Here is a 17,657-nt window from a genome sequence, read left to right on the forward strand (position 1 = left end):
GGACGGCTGCCTCTACCAGGTATTGCAAAAGCAAATAACACAACATCAGAGGCCTAGTTGTTTGTTCAGTCCACTTAGTTCACGCAGAGATTTTGGCTGTTTCATAATATATGCCCTAGATTGCTGGTAGTCAGCTGGTACCTTCCAGCTTTCTTGTGACAATGAACACTGCTATTCAGGTGTTCTAGCTGTTGCTCTGTTTTGTTACCCCCCTTGCCTTTGGCAGAGCAAATGGGGTGGAACCTGAGACTTTCTGAATACTAAACTGATGTTCTACAACTGAGCTATGGCCAGTTTAATGGCTTTGTTTGAGTATCAGGCCCGAGAAACGCCTGCACATGAGATCTTTGAGAGCTGCAATGTTGGGCTATCTGAATCACTGATCTGGCCTCAGTATGAGACAACTTCATAAATGCAAAAAGGTCATCCCTTAGTTAGAACTCATAAACTTGAGAGTAGCTTGACCAATGCAGCGCAGGGCATTAACATCCTTGTTCTCCACCTATTATAAATGCTGGTGACACGGCATTCATTAATGCACTCCAAGACAATCGGCTAATGTGCTGCTAATGGCTTTCGCATGATGGTGCGCACAATGTGCGTGCCTGCCAAACTTAACACAAATCTCTCACATTGGTGAATTGCCCTTTGCAAGAGAAAGCCACGACTGCTGACGAATCAACCTCATACAAGGTCAAGGCCACGAAGTTACACTTTGAGAAGCAATGCCTGTCTGTCTGTGGGCGTCCCATCCCTTAGCTCTCATGTGCATCCATTACAATAATGTTTCATGACAAGATTGGTCCTGGGACTGCTAATGGAACATGGAGCCTTTTCCTTCCAAGGCAACTGCTCTCTGAAAGCTGTGCCAACTGTAGAGAAACCACAAGGTTGCTGGTTGGTTACAGATGAGGATGGACTCTAGCCAGTTTCCTCTGCACAAAAGGCCCAGATCAGGAAGACAAGTACCCCTAGGATGACTCCTCTTAGCAGATGCAGCAGAGACTGCTAAATGGCAGAGGAACAAAGAAGCTCTGTGCCTTAATGCTCAACTACCTACAATCCAGCAGTTTGCCACTTTCCTCATTCCTGCTTATTCTGGATCATATTTCATCCTACATTTAAAATGGTTTCCGATTCAGCAAGCTCTGGTTCATAACTCTCTGGCAAAAAGAAAAACTCCCAAAAGTGAATGACATGTTAAATCCATTCCTTTTTCCTGCTCGGGAGGTTATTAATCCCTTCCCGGTACCACTTTGTGACTGGGTCACATTCTGACAGCTGAAAAGCAATGTTCAGTCTGTTAGGAGGACGTTTTGGTGACACTGCTTAAACAATCGGCTTTCTGGAGCACTTGTTGTAAACTAGAAGTGAATGCCTAAAAGTGGAAGTACAGATCCTGCGCAGACATTCAAAGTGCACTCACACAGGTCCTGCTATCTGTTCGCTCGCTATGCAAAAATTCACTTGTCTATATGTAAATAATTATACCCAAACCTCGTTATTAACACAGCCGATTCAGATATCCAAAGACTAGTCGTTTGCCCATTTCCTTATTTCCTTGCCTGTTTGTGCTTTGCTGATCGGCAGCAGCCATTTGTGAACAGAAACCATGCAGGGAAGGAGGGAGATTGGATGAATCAGAGAGCAGAAGAGATTGGATAAATATTTTCCCCCCTTTATCTCTCTTTTGCTGGTTGGTTGCAGCCATTTCAGGAAGAAACCATGGGAAAAGAGATCAGAAAAATCTCTTGATTATAAATACTTCCATAGGAAATAATGGAAATCATGGACTTGTGTGAACACTCGCCTAATAAATTGTTTCAATGGAACGCATATGTCTGGTAATTGAGACCTTCGTATATATGGGGGGAATACTGATTAGGAGGGGTAGGATCTGCACCTCTGGCACACTCAATTTTCATGCTTTGGTGAGCATGCCTGCATAGCTGTGGAACTCTAAATGCGTAACCTGAAACCCCACAATTCGTACACCGGGGGATGGGGATAGATGTGCAATTCATGTGTTTGGGATCTATGGGTGAAGGCCACTATACTGGCATTACCTCCATAGGGTTGAGGTTGGTTATGCCAGGGGCACAGCCAGATGGCATAATCACAACCTCATACCATGCGGACATTTTGAAGGTACAGTTGCAGAAGATACAGTGGTACCTCGGGTTACAGACGCTTCAGGTTACAGACTCTGCTAACCCAGAAATAGTACCTGGGGTTAAGAACTTTACCTCAGGAGGAGAATGGAAAGGAGCAGCGGGAGCCCCATTAGCTAAAGTGGTACCTCAGGTTAAGAACGGTTTCAGGTTAAGAACAGACCTCCAGAATGAATTAGGTTCTTAATCCGAGATACACTGAAATTCAACCAAGGGGATACGAGGAAGTCGCTTAACAATGTTAATAAGATTAGTTACAATAAGGTTAGGATTTATGTTTGTTTGTTTATTTGTTTGTGTGTTTAAAAATTTTGTGGAAAACTAATAAAAAAAAATTGGGGGGGGGGGGAGTTCTAAACCTGAGGTACCACTGTACTAAAGGAGGAAAGGTAAGTACGTCAAAACGTAAAATTTGTGGGAGTTTTAATTTGTTCTAGTCTTTTTTATGGTGTTTTTAACTTTCTGTATGTTTTAAATCACAGTTGTAATTTTTTTTTAAAGCAATAATTTATTGCTTTAGTTTTTTTGTAAACTGCTTTGGGGTTTCCCCCTAAAATCAAGCAGTGTATAAATTTTATCAAACAAACAAACAAATGTGCATTAAAGGGGCAAGCTTTTGCTGCTTGAATAATACTTGAGAGCCTCATAACCGTCTTACTTCACTTTTCTGGGCCAGGTTCAAGCTTTATACAATAACGAGGGCTAGAAGTTTCCTGCTAATTACTTAAAACAATTTCTGTGCCAGATTCAAACTTTATACAATAATGAGGGCTAGAAGTTTCCTGCTAATTAATTTAAATAAATGCTGAAAGAAATTTGGGCGAAGAGACCATAGTTCAACACGCTAGACAGCTTTTACATGCAAGTGTTCCCGGTCCAGCCCCTGGTATGCGGAGTTAAAATTCAGATAGCAGGGCTGAAAAGGGCATTCACAACAGACATTAAAGAGATGCTGCCAGTCAAAGTATACCATACTTAAAATATGTTTTTAAATGGATGGTTTCTTGTCCTGGTAAATGCTCTGATACAGCAGCTTCATATATTTGAATAATTCTCATCTCCTTAATCTTCCAAGAAGATTCTACTGGGAGTAGAACTATGCCTATTTCTCCATCTCCTGAATATAGTAGGCAGCTACATGGGATTTGCCATAAGGGCCATGATCCAGAAAAGACACATTCTGCATCCTTGGATGCTCATGAATCCTTCCGAGAGATGCCACCTCCGCTGCCCACACAGAGCAACTAAAGTACTACTTAATCTGCCGCAAGTGTAAAAAGCAGATATGGGATTTTGGTATGAGAATTGTTTCAAGAAAGACTGCTACCAGAGTACCCCAAGTTTCCCTTCTGAAAGCGTTTTTGTTTTGTTTTTTGGGAGGGGTTTACTTATATGTGCTCTGATGCGTAGCGATGCTTGGGATGAACTAACTGCATTAATTCAAAAAACTCTCTGTTATGCCTCAAGGTAGTTCCCATAATTTCCAGGTGAACTGAACATGAATTAAGTTTATTTTCTGGTGTAACTTTGGGTGATTGTTAATTTAATTCCATGTTAATTTTAATTCAATAAAGTATATATTGGGCTTTCGTTGCGCTTAACTCTGGGATTGATTGTGGCCACTGCCCTTTATAAACCACTTAGCGGTTTTCTTACAATCAAGCCGTATATAAATGATGTTGAATAAAATTAATAAATAACATTTACCATCGGAAAAGTGAAGCTGCTGTTTATGATTAAAGATCTTAACTGCTGGGAGAAATATTATACTGTTTGTGCGCTTTGATGTTTTCCTAGGCTTCTTAAGTATATTTTACATTTTAGCAAAGCAGTTTGTAAAATTCTAAGGGCCGGAGGGGCGGGGGGGGGGGGGATGCCAAGGACCATGTGAATGAATTATGAATTGAATTGGAACAGAGTTAGTTCCTTTTTGGAATGGGTGAACTGGAGGTAGAACTAATTCCTTTTAAAAATTAACTTTCCACAATGGATGCAACACAAAATTCTATATCCATCTCCGAGTTTTCCATTGAACTACTCCTTAAGTTTCTACATATTGGAGAAACATGGATCATCTTGGCAGTTTCCTACACTCCTCTTCTTCCTTCATCACGCATCATCTCAAATTGCTTTCTTCTATTAGAATGCAGGTTTCACAGAGTAAAATGGGACTGAATCCCATTTAGTAAGTGTCCTGATGGTTGCAACCCTTGTCTGCAATCCTATACAAGTTTACATGGGTCCATTGAACTCAATGAAACTTCTGAGTAGACATGCATAGAAAACACACAGTAGTGAAAAATTAAGAGTATGAGTGCTGCTAATGGGTGCAAATAACCCCAGAGCAAGAACTGGTTTTGGGAAGTCAGGTTTTGGTATATGTGCACATGACTAAGACACCACACAAAATCAGGACACTGAAATGCAAGTGCGAATTTGTTCTCCTCTGTTTATTTTTACTAATTAGCACAACTGTGGATATTTGCAAAAAGCACTGAAGCTTGCATTATTTTCAAGTGCCTCCTTTAATGTTTCTAAAGGAAAATTAATAAGTATCGCAGAGGCATCATTAGCAAATAGGAAAATGTGACAATAAAATTACAGAGACACTTCCAGTGTAAGTGGACTAAGCTGTTATTTTAGCTCTTGTCCTCAGAAGCACAAGCAACTAGCATGACCTACAACAACTGTACTTAACTTCAAGAAGGGGCATTAGTAAGCAAGAATTTAAAAAAACAAAACAAAGCGCACAACATTAATATCCACCTTTTGGTATCTTTTTCAAGCATAGTGCTCAAGGAGTTTAATTAACAGGAGAAGAGAAATGTACAAAGACAAGGGGGGTCATATGCATCATTGTTTTTGCTGGATGAGCAAGAGAATTCGCCAGCAAAAGAAAAAGAAACTGGAGCCTGGAAGCAAATTAATTCTCTCTCACACTCCCACTTCTCATAGTCACTGCTACTACCTATGGAAACCACTTAATGCTGTGGTCCACCTTGTGACAGGGTGAGTTGTCAGAGGCATGTCACATTGGTGCTCCAGTGTCTGAGCTGGCTTGTTCAAGATGGCAGCAGTGACCCACAAGGCTCTGAAAGACCTGCTGCAAAGCTAGCTAAGTCAACCTTCTCTAACCTGGTACCCTTCAGAATTTGCTGCACAACCACTTCCATCATCTCTGGACTGCAACTCCCATTGTCTTTAATCATCTAGCTATGCGGGCTGAGGCTGATGGGGGCAAAGAGCAGGTTGGGAAAGGCTGAACTAGGCATTCATTCCTCTTATGCTCTCAAAATGTTCTTAGGGCCAAAAGGGACATGGCTGGACCCCCACTGCAAGCGGGCAGGTTTCAAGGAGGGGGGTGATTCTGATCAGAGAACATGGTGGGTTGGGTCAATCTGTCAGGAGTGCATGCAGGAGCCAGACCCTGTGACCAGTAGGGCTTCGCAGGACTGGGGCCTTCCTAAGCTTGTTCTGGAGAGGCAAGGCGTGGCCGCACAGGTGAGGCCGCTTGGTAACTCACTGCACCTGGTGGCAAGAGCCGGGAAGGGAAATAAGGTCAGCATTTCCCTTTGGCTCTTTGCCACAGCAACATGTTTCCTGCCTTGCTGCGTGTGGCTTCTTGCTTCTTGATCCTTGGACCCTTGACTTCGTGACTCCTTGCTTGTTGCCCCTCAGACCCTTGACTTTGTGACTCCTTGCTTCCTGACCCTCGGACCCCTGGCTTCCAGACTCCCGTTCTTGCTCCCACCCCGCCGTCTTGCCCCCGGTCCCAACGTCCTCCGCCAGGACTTCAACCTCCTGTAAACTGGACCGTGACACAATCTGCCTCAGGCCTCCTCAGGTCTGTTATGTATTAAAGAATGAGACCCTTGTGCAAATGAAAACTCAATTTTGGACCTCAGTGGCTGCCTCTTCAGCTCTGAAACTCTGGCCTAGAGACATGTTCTGAATGTGGTATAACGCCACAGATCATGCTGGTCGGTAATCACACAGTCCAAAGTTGGAGTTAACTTTTTATTAGCGAGATCACAATCTCCACAGATCTGGCTGCGTGCCAGGCCTACTGAGCACAGCAGCTCTTTCCTGGTGGGTCTTATTCAATGAAATCAGTTGCCGAGATTGAAGGTTCCTGCCTCCCCACAGCAGTCTATGTCTCCAGGGCTTTTCCCAAGCAATTGGAGAATGCACCAGCATGCAACCAATCTCTCCTCTACCTTCTTCATGCCTCTCCTGGTTCTGGAAGACTGGGGGGGGGGGAACTTGTTGCAGCAGGAAGAGACACCTATGACTCTTCACCAGCCTGACCCATCTCTGTCTCGTGGCCTCCCTCCTCCCACTCACCAGCTTCAGCTCCTGATTCTTGACATTCCTCTGCCACAGGCTATCCCAGCTCATGAGGCCCTGTTACCCCTTTCAGCTTCCAACACCTTCTCTTCCCCATCTTCTCCCTCTGACCACCCATTGTCATTCCACCACCACTCCCCAGGCTCTCAGCCGTCTTCCTTTGAGGATTCCCCAGCTGGTTCCTCCCACCATTCTTCTGGGTCCAACCAGTCAATAACATAGAAAGCCTTTTTACTCAAATTGCATTCGGTTGGCAAGGGATTGTGCAAGGTGGATCTTGGCAAGCTATAACTTGGATGGGGTGAGCTATAAATATAATGTACCTGCACCAGCAGCAAGACTGCAGTTAAGCAGTTAAGCTCCCCAATAATGCCCACGTCAGGTTGCACCCAACCAACATGATACATGTATTTTTAATCTTTGTTGGAAGCCGCCCAGAGTGGCTGGAGAAACCCAGCCAGATGGGCGGGGTACAAATATATTGTTGTTGTTGTTGTTGTTGTTGTTGTTGTTGTTGTTGTTGTTGTTGTTATCATCATCATCATCATCATCATCATTATTATTATTATTATTATTATTATTATTACCACCTTTGGATCTCCTTTGTCTGCTTAAGGGAAATCACTACATTTAGAAAACCCGGGGAGCAATCTTAACCCCACTTGCCCAGGAGCAAACCCCATTAACTCCATTGTTAGGATTGTGCTGTAAATTTCTAATTTTCACTGAATAAATTATTACTTTATGCATTTGTAATAAAGAGTGTTTCCTGAACTGACAGGATAAAATTTTCAAAGCAACTGGTCTCACAGACAGAAGATTTGGAGCTAAGTTTAGTTTCTGGGCAGATCTTCAATACTCTCAAGCAAAGGAAATCCATACTGTTCTATAGACTGGGGGTGTGTCTTCCAAGATCCTGAGGTCATCATTTGAGGCCCTCCTTCAAATACCCACTCTGACATAAGTTCAAAGAGTGGCAGAAAGACAGTGGGCTTTCTCAGTTGTATCTCATTCCCCATTATTGTTTGTAAGCCGCTCTGATAATAATAATAATAATAATAATAATAATAATAATAATAATAATAATAATAATAAATAATTTTTATTTATTTATTATTATTATTATTATTATTATTATTATTATTATTATTATTACTACTACTACTACTACTACTACTACTATATTTATTTACAGGATGTTCCCCCAAGTACTTCATATAGCCCTTTCTAACAGTAAGAGCTGTGGAATTCCAGCAGTGGAATACACTCCCATAACTGGTGGTGCACAGGTTTTTAAGCAGAGGTTGAATGGCCATTTGTCATTGCAGGGGGTTGGACTAGATGATGCTTCCACCTACAGGATTCTATGATTCTAGCCTACACAATAATCATCTGGAAGGTTACAAGAAGCAGGCCCATTTTACCATACATATTTGTCTCTCAGCATTATACTAATACCATGAACTCTATACACTTGTGAAGCTACATGGTTTCTAAGTTGGGGCTGGATGGGAGAACAACATATTAGCCAGAGAGGGCCCGACCAACAAGCTATTTATTTACTTCAATATTTGTACCCCATCTTTCTGTTGCAAATGGGGCCTTAAAGACAGTCCTAAACACCAGCTTTGCCACAAACCACAAGAGCTTGATTATATTTCAAAGCTTATTTCTCATGTGTTACATCCACATACCTTTTCAAAGGCATGTTGGCAGAAATAAATATCGGGGGAAAGGGGGAAACTGTTCGATAAGGAGAGCATTTAATCTTAAGCCAGTCATGGGGATTTGGGGGGAAAAACAACAATAAAGGGACTCCTGAGATATGCAGGTGAAAAAGACTCAGGTGGGTCAAACTCTGCTACTTGGATCAGAGATCACACTTGCTTGCTCTGCCAAGTGTTTCTGTGTTTACCATGAGAGCGCTTTGGGAGGCGTACAAAGGTTTTATTTTCCAAAGAAAAGGAGCTACAGTGATGGGCCTGAGATCAATTTGTGCATAACTAGCTTGCTGTGTTTCCTCTTTGTGTGTTGATAAAGGGGTTACCCTTCCCTAGCGCCACACAGAGGAAGCCAAGCTGAATGGTGTGTGTGCATGTCAATTGAACCTCAATGTGGTTTATTGTGGCACTGAACCATGGACTACAAAAATGGCCAGGGATTGGGCCTGCCCATCCTGTGGACCTGCCCTTCTAGTAGTGACATGGAAGCATGGCAAAATTCACACAAAGCAGATGGTCAAGAGATGCAGCAAAAGTTGACACCTTCTGCCGTGCAAATCCAGTTGCCTTCCAGTGATGTGATACTGACCTTGGTCAGCCCTGTCCATAATAAATGTTGGGCTTAACTAGGTCAGAGTTTTGCATTTGAACAGCAACTTGATATATTAACTGCTCTACACTTTTCTAGAAGAGCTGCCCAGGGCTGATCAAGCAGTGGCAGCATGATTTATTCAGACGCAGATATCATAAAAAGCATAAAAGTGACTCAGATGAATCCTGCTGCCTTTTTATCATAGTTGCTCATGCCGATTCTGGCACACTAAACCTCCTGGTGAACACTGCAAAGTGTGATTGGGAAGACATAAAGATGTGTTGACATTGACAGATGATGACACACACTGGAGATCTGCAATTGACCACGTCTCACTGCTATGCATATACCACATGAGGGCAACTTCAATACTTTGGTGGTGCCTTCCAGATGTAGGGACGCAGGTGGCGCTGTGGGTTAAAGCCTCAGCGCCTAGGACTTGCCGATCGAAAGGTCGGCGGTTCGAATCCCTGCGGCGGGGTGCGCTCCCGCTGCTCGGTCCCAGCGCCTGCCAACCTAGCAGTTCGAAAGCACCTCCAGGTGCAAGTAGATAAATAGGGACCGCTTACCAGCGGGAAGGTAAACGGCGTTTCCGTGTGCGGCTCTGGCTCGCCAGAGCAGCGATGTCACGCTGGCCACGTGACCCGGAAGTGTCTCCGGACAGCGCTGGCCCCTGGCCTCTTGAGTGAGATGGGCGCACAACCCCAGAGTCTGTCAAGACTGGCCCGTACGGGCAGGGGTACCTTTACCTTTCCAGATGTTGTTGAACTGCAACTCCCATCAGCTGTAGCCAACATGGCCAGTGGTCAGGGATGCTAGGAGTTGTAGTCCAACAACATCTGGAGTCTGATTACTTTTGTTTTATGGCATGCACCACAGCGATTATCAGTGTACAAACAGTAGGTGTACAGTGCAGAAGCAGAACACAGAGAAGCTGATAAGACAGTGTTGAAGAAGGAAGGCCATTCAGATGTAAAGAAGTCTGAAATCAGAAGCTGCTTCTCTCCCCCCTCACCCTTTTGTTTTATGGGGATAAATTGCTTAGAATTGGAAGTAGCTGCAGTACCTGCCTGAGGGCAGGAAAACATGGAAGAAACCTTGCAAGCGTTCCTCTTTATCCCAACACTGCTAGGATGTTTGGCATACAGTGTATTTTCCTTCAATAGTATTTTCTATAGTACTTCTGGTAAAAGAAAACTTTCTGCAACATTAGGGTTCTAGGAAACTAATTCTTGGGGACGAAGAAAAAAGAAAAAAAGAAAATAACCAACAGCAGCAAATTCTGCATTGATTTTTTATGTTGACATTTCTCTATCATCATTACTAAGCTGGTGACAGTGTGAAGGGCACAATTATTTATGTTCCATCAAATTAGCCTGTAATTCAAATCCCTGACGATATCTCCAGCCTAGATAGTTTATACTCCTGCAGAATGTTGTTTCTGACATTACACATCTCTGCTAAGCACTGGAAGGACATGGGAAAGTGAGAAAACTTTGACATGAGGAGATGGCTGCAAGATTTTCACCATCTGCTGGTACCGACAAGGGTTTCATGCATGTTCTGATTAAAGGCATGCTATATAAACAGCACATGGATGAGGCTGTTTATTCCAGACTTGGGAAACCTGTTGCCCACCAAATGTAGTTCAGAGTCCAACTCCCATCAGCACCAGTCAAAATGCTCAATGGTAGGGAAGATGTAGCAACTGGAGGGTCACAGGTTCTTTAAAGTTGAAGATGTTTGGGGAAGGGAGTTTTTGACAGCTGTGGTTTCTACTGTCACCACAAAATGGTAACCTGCCAACTAAGGTGAGAAGTAAGGGCAAGAAGCAAGAGATTGGCACAGCAAGGGGAGCTGAATTTCCCATGCTGCTTTGAGCTAACGAACCAACACCTTAGCTGCAAGCTTATACATTTATTATAGAACTTGTTTGAGCAACAGCTGATCACCGTATCACAGAGCTCCACCATCACCCAAGTGAAGGAACAAAGATTTTTTGCGTTAGCAAACAAGGATGCACCCTGCCCTGTTTATACCTCCACCTTCCCAAAAGCCTTCAACACCCCTGTTATGGTGGACGAAATTGAGAATTTCATTCTTTCTCATTTTCAGATTCTTATGAGGAGGCAGGTTTTCCCCAACACACCTAATCATTTCCCCCACTTGAAATGTGAACCCCTGTTGAGAAGGAAGGAAAATATACATCTCTTGCCCACCTAGATTGTGCGGTGTGCAGGACTGAAAAATCATTATTATGTGGGGAGGGAAAGGCATGCCAGGGAATGATATCGCTATGTACCAGACAATATTCTATTTTTGAGGGGATGAAGTATACCTGCAAGATACAAGTATGATTAGGCGCCAGCAGGTATTCCAGCAGCAGATGGAAATGGAATGGGATAGTTTCAATCATCTTTGAGGGGGTTGAGACCTTGAAATACAGAGCGGGTAGGATGAAAGACTACAAAATATTGCAGGTCACTTAAATGCTAGGTTTGACTGCAGTGTCAAATTACGTAATCACCACAATAGCCCAATTCACTCTTTCGTTCGTTCGTTCGTTCTTTTTTTTGGTGCGCCAGAGTCTTCTGTTGCCCAGTGGGAACTAGATAATAACATCTATTTCTGCAGAAAACAACATGGTTTTCATCTCAGTGTGTAGTTTTTACTTCACAGCTGAAGACTACAATTTATAAATGGCAACAAGCGTATGGAAAATTCCTTAAATGAAGGACTTCGTGGAGTGTTATTGTTTAACCCCTATTTTTCACTTTCTCTAGATTTATTGGCATTCACAGCTGCAACATTAAATGACTCTGAAAGCAGAGCAATTAATCCAGAATCCTATTTGTTTTAATCTAACACTGTCAACTGGTTTTAGGTTTCCAGTCAAGAGAAAAAAAATGTTTGTTAAGCTCCACAGCTCTAGCTAATGTCTAAAGACAATCCCCTAGAAAAAGGTGTGAAGATGTTTTATAGACTGAACAGAGATTTATTAGGGTACCTAACTCTGTTTCTGCAGATGCCTTGTGAATTATAATGAGATTATTAAAACTTTTACAAATCATTACATTAAAAATCTGACATGGCTGCTTTTGAAATTAGACTGCTTCTCTGTAATTGCTAATGGTGCATTACTGGTGATAAGGCTTCGGGAAAAATTCTCAATAAAAACTTCTTCAAAAATTTAAGATTTATTTATTTCACTACCCCGTTATAAATTCAAGGATAATAGGTTTATGTGCATCAGAATAGCTGAACGATCACATTTATGTCAGTGATAGAAGACGTTCTCTTGCTGCAAACTTTAATTAATTTTCACAGATAGTTAATTTTCTGTTTCATTATCATCTCCCTAAATTTGAAAGACAAACAATTTATAAACAAACAGAAAACTTTTAGAGGGGGAATGAATTTCCAAGCAAACAGAAAATTAGGTGCAAGAATAAAACGACAACCAAAGTAGTAATACACCTATTTATTGACTGGCTTGCTTTTAAAGAACGATTTATGATAAACATATTCCAAAGTTCCAACTAAAAAAAGACACTTTTTTAGAAAAGGATGTCAGTCCAAACCTATTTCCAGGTAACAAATGACTTTGGGCTTCATACAAACCAAATAATAGCTTCAGTGCCCTTAAACATCAGGGGATGAAAAATATACACCTCAACATGTCCTTTGAAAGGGTGACCCATTCCATTAAGGGCAATATTCCAGGCCTTCTACTCTTCCCAGCAAAAGGTAAATTTAAGCAGCTACTTACCATGATGTACGACACCCTTCAACCCGTGGATAATAGGCTCCAGTGCGGGATTGTCCCTCTGATTGACCTACATGTAAATAATACATGATTGGTTAAATCTATTCTGGCATCAGGCAGAAGAAGAGTCTCAATTTAATCTTCTAAAGGAGAGGAAAGATGCTATCTAGGAAGCTGCTTAGTCTTTATATTTAAAACAGGTCTTCACCAAACAATGAGCACTTAAGATTTATAATATAATAAAATAGGTGACAGAGACTAAATCACAAGAAAGTCTTCAGAAGGCATTAACACATTAGAAATATCATCATAACCTGGGAAGGGGGGTGGGAGGAACGAATAGTTGACAGCTCTACACTTGCTTCTTTCACTGACACAGATAAAAATGTCTTAGATAAATATAGAAATATCAAGTGATCAAAGAGCAGCCACTTTTTTCCAGGCAAGAGACTTAAAGGCATAAAACATGGAGGTCAACTGAAAACAACGAAATTCTTCTAAATTGCAAGTGAGGTGGACCAGTTCTTGATAGAATGGAAAGCTTTTATTTACTTCACCTTCTGCAGATTTTAAAAAGGCATTTATTATGTCATTTATATGCCACCTTTGTGCCCAGGTGCCCAAGGCTGTTTACAAGGTTAAATCACTAAAACAAATAAATGCCATAAAGAGTCAAGCTAGCCTTGTAAAGTTAGAGAAGGGACAATTCAACTGGGGCAGGCCCTGATGTTGTCTTTGCCTCCCTCCCTCATTCTCATCTTCCTTCCCAGAGGGCAGGTGGTGTCTGCTGTGGGTGGAGGGGATAATCTGACTGGGGCAGATGAATGCCTGGAAAAGGTCTAAGAATCATCTGCAACATGGCAATTTCAGAGACAATTAATTTCTACTTATGTTTTTTGTAGCAGAGGGTTTACATATATTGCTCTGCACTTGCAAATGTCAACGACCAGTCCGTGGCCAGCAGCGATAGTGTTGTAAACCTCACAGAAAAGGTTCCTACACCTTTGCATCCAAACTATAAGACCATCTTATTTCACATTTCAACTACAATGTTTGCCAAATGCCCCCAGGAGGTACATGTGAAAAATGCCTGTTAGCACGTGCATCTTTCAAGAAATCCAATGATTTGGATATATGTGTTAATGGTCAAAACTGAAAAAGTGCCTTAGGCCAAACTCCAATCTATAGGATGACCCCCAAGCAAGTTCCCATACAAACAGGAATTCTCATTCATTTCAATTGTGGGGATTGCTCGTGAACACGAAGGGATTTGTGGATACATTGTGCTCACAATGGGGAAAAGATGGTTTTTACTTAGAAACCCCGTTTTCCTCTCCTCCTTCTGCAGACTCATTAGCATTCCACAGGAGATTCCTGGGGGGGGGGTGCTTATTGTATGTACACACTATGGGAAGGCACTCAGGGCTGCTGGTGGGTTAATTAAAAATTAACACAATTATGACAAACTGATGCAAGCCGGATAAAAATTAACACAATTATGATAATGCAAACTGGATAAATCGAAATAATTGTACTCGCTTTACTTTCAGAAAGGGTTCAGAGGAGCCTGAACTGACCTTCCACAGAATGCATTAGCCACAGTGGGTCTAATAAATAGTGCAAAAACGTGTCTGCAACTAAGCGCCTTCAGGAGCAGGAGTTTTGAACCCATGATCCACCCTTTTGCTTTCTCACAATAACTTGTACCCTCTTGAAGTTGTTCCCCTCCCAAGGGAATCCAGACCTAGGTTAAGAGGGGGGCTGTAGCTCAGCGGTAGAACATCTGCTTTGCATGCAGAAGGTCCCAGGTTCAATCCCTGGCATCTCCAGGAGAGACTCCCTGCCTGAAACCACAGAGAGCTGCTGCCAATTGGTATGATCAACAATGAGCTAGATGAGCCAAAGGTCTGACTCAGTGGTCCTGGAAACATACAAAAGTTATGTGCCTTGAAGGAGAGCCAAATAACGGACAATTGTGGGTGAGGCAATGGTTAAACCCTGGTTCCATAAATTTTGATGTGCATAATACAGTGGTACCTCAGGTTACATATGCTTCAGGTTACAGACTCCCCTAACCCAGAAATATTACCTCGGGTTAAGAACTTTGCTTCAGGATGAGAACAGAAATCATGCTCTGGCAGCGCGGCGGCAGCAGGAGGCCCCATTAGCTAAAGTGGTGCTGTGATACATTTGTTGCTTTTGTTTTCGATTTATTTTTATATTGTTTAAATTCTATCCGGGTTTAATTACTTTTTAATGATGATCTGCTATAAGTTTTTAGTTTTTCTGTATTTTATCTGTGGTTTGTATTTGTATCTGTAAGCTGCCTTGAGTCCCAGCTTGAAGAAAAGGTGGGCTATAAATAAATATAATAACAATACCATAGGTATTTAATTATGCATTTCGTGATAAAATACAAATTTAAGGATGCAACTTTAAATACTAATTATTGTACTGTACTCACTTTTTTAAAAGTTTTGAAAATTAATGCAGAACAGACTTATGAATAAACACATGTGGAAAATTGACACAGACTGGAAACAGACTGATCCATCCATCTCCAGTTCTGAGAGAGCTTGTGTGGAGATGGCAGCTGGGATCTCTCCCCCCCCCCCCCCCCGTTCAACAAAGAATACATTAAAAAACTATTATAACACAAGGCTTTTCTTCTTCTTGATCCATTACTTGTTTCATATTCACTCATCACTACAAGGAGCCAACTGCACATTTGACATATGCAGTAGCCATCGCACATAAAAAGATCATTCATACCCTGAGCGTTACTCCTTGCTCAGCAAATCTGCTCAAAGGTGGAACTGCAACCATCTAGCCATCCACAAGAGCACAGCTTTTAGCATTCGAAAAGAAAAGAAAAAGATTCTCAGGAAAGACTGGGCAGAACATTGCATGTATCATTTATAATTGAACAGTGCCTGTAATCCTCCTTGATGGAGACAAGTAAGGAACTACCACGCTCAGTACAGTGGGGAAAAATAAACACAGCCTTGCAGTTTCAGTGTACTATTGTGCTATTTCCAATGCTAATAGGACTTTCTCACCTTAGGGTAAATGGTGCAAAGGTAAATCAAACCAGTAAAATCTCTTTGTTTATCACTTCCCCTGTGCTATTTCTGTTCCCCAATGAACACACTGTCGTAGGCAGAGTGAGCGGCTAGCGTTTAATGTGCTGACTACAAACAGCACACAATTTACAACTCACAACTGCCGTACCTTATTATGAGCTTAACTGGCCACATTATAATACATTGCAACGGAGGTCACGACGCATAATTTGGGAGAGATGCTTTGGGGAACTCAAAAGGTAGGGTAAGATTATTGCAATGTGCATTTGACATGGATCGCAGGACACAGCACACTTGGGTTTCATTTGAGGCGCCGCAATCACGGGGCAGGAAGGATAGCTCCAATTCAATGGCTGCCCCACTGGGATTAGAATCACAGGCCTTTTTCGCTCGAGTGCTAAACATGCCATAGTTTAAAAACAACACAGCCATTCAAAGCAAGCGCAGGAAAGCTTCATGGAAAGGTCAGGGTTTTTCCTGGTGATGAAAAGCCATCAATTAGTGGGCTTGGTGCTCATATGCCAACACTGAGTGCCAGAATGGAGAAAGTCTGTCCCTGTATACTCCTTACCACTGTAAAGGAGGTACAAATGAATGTCCTGGTTCTGGCAGGAAGCACCAGTGACTCTGGTCTACCAAAACGTGGTGTTCTACCAAGTAACATAACATTCAAAAGAGCATGTTCTGTCTTTTTGAGAATGGAGGGGGAGAAAGAAGAGTTACATGTGAGCTGCTTCTTTCAATAACTCGGTTTTGGAAAGGGAAGCAATCTTAGGAGCTGCAAAACAGATCTTGAGTTTCTTCCCATGCCAGCTGGAAGAGAAGGAGTCAGCTGCGAGTTACTGAGGATGCATGGGCCTAAAAAAAACACACCCAGATCTCTTGCTTTGGAGTAAAGCCAGGAGCAGTCTTGGAAACTGGGCGATTTTAAGAGAGACAAGGAGAAGGACTCAGGAAGTAAGAGATGACTCCTCACCCAGCCTTTCTGTTGGTGAAATGCTCTGCAAGGAAAGGGAGAAATGTTACAGCCTTCCAGATGATGCAAGAAAAGGAACTCCAAAACTGCAACAAGAGCCTTCAAAGGTAGTGCTAGCACACTGGCATTCTGGATGCCATTAACGGCAAAAGGCCCGTTGCAGTCCTCTAGAGTGAGGGACCTGTTGCCACACTGGTCACTAGGGCTCAAGGTCCCATGTCACACAGGGAGCCTCCATGCATAGAGCAGGCTCTCTGCTTCAGAGGTTATTAGTGTTTTGTGTTGTGTTTATTGGGAAACAATAGAAATTCACTCAGTGAATTACAATGTGGCAAGAGGGACACAATGGAGGGGGACGCAACGGAGGTGGGCAGGGCCAGTGAGCATGGTCCCGCTCTCCACCTCACACCAACATAGGAAGCTGCCTTATACAGAATCAGACCATTGTTCCATCTAGTTCAGTACTATCTACACCAACTGGCATTGACTCTCCAGGAGTTCACAGAGGAAGTCTCTATCATCCCTACCTGAAAATGTTGAGGATTGAACTTGGGACCTTCTGCATGCAAAGCAGATGCTGTCCCCTCAGCTGTAGCCCTTCCCCTAATTCCACTGGAATCATAAGGAGCTGAACACACGGCAGGGGCTACTGTGGTCCCTTGACTCTAAGGCTGAAAGAGACTGCCGTTTTTGGAGCTGCACCAGCATTCTAATTACACTGGGAACTAGTTGAGTATAGGCTTTAGTTGAGTTTGACCAAACTGCGGGAGGCAGTGGAAGACAGGAGTGCCTGGCATGCTCTGGTCCATGGGGTCACAAAGAGTCGGACACGACTAAACGACTAAACAACAACAACAACAACAACAGGATTTAGGAACTACATCCAGTCTCCTCGTCCCAGTTCCCCATAGTTGTGGGAACTGCTTGGTTCACAGCAGTGCTATTTTTCTAGAAAAAGAGGTGCCGGAACTCACCACAAACGCCTCCCTTGTTCTCTTATA

General features: G+C 42.6%; 1 protein-coding gene across 7 annotated transcripts in view; it reads right to left on the reverse strand.

Annotated features, from left to right (window-relative positions):
* PTPRG (protein tyrosine phosphatase receptor type G) overlaps positions 1 to 17,657 on the reverse strand; it is a 548,154-nt gene that overhangs the window by 122,647 nt on the left and 407,850 nt on the right. For all 7 annotated transcript variants that reach the window (XM_083722995.1, XM_083722994.1, XM_083722991.1 and 4 more), the window contains exon 6: positions 12,601 to 12,667. In XM_083722995.1, the coding sequence (XP_083579121.1) occupies positions 12,601 to 12,667 (67 nt within the window). The remainder of the gene's footprint in view (positions 1 to 12,600; positions 12,668 to 17,657) is intronic.

This window comes from Podarcis gaigeae, assembly GCF_964106915.1.
Source record: "Podarcis gaigeae genome assembly, chromosome: 2".
NCBI classification, from domain to species: domain Eukaryota; kingdom Metazoa; phylum Chordata; class Lepidosauria; order Squamata; family Lacertidae; genus Podarcis; species Podarcis gaigeae.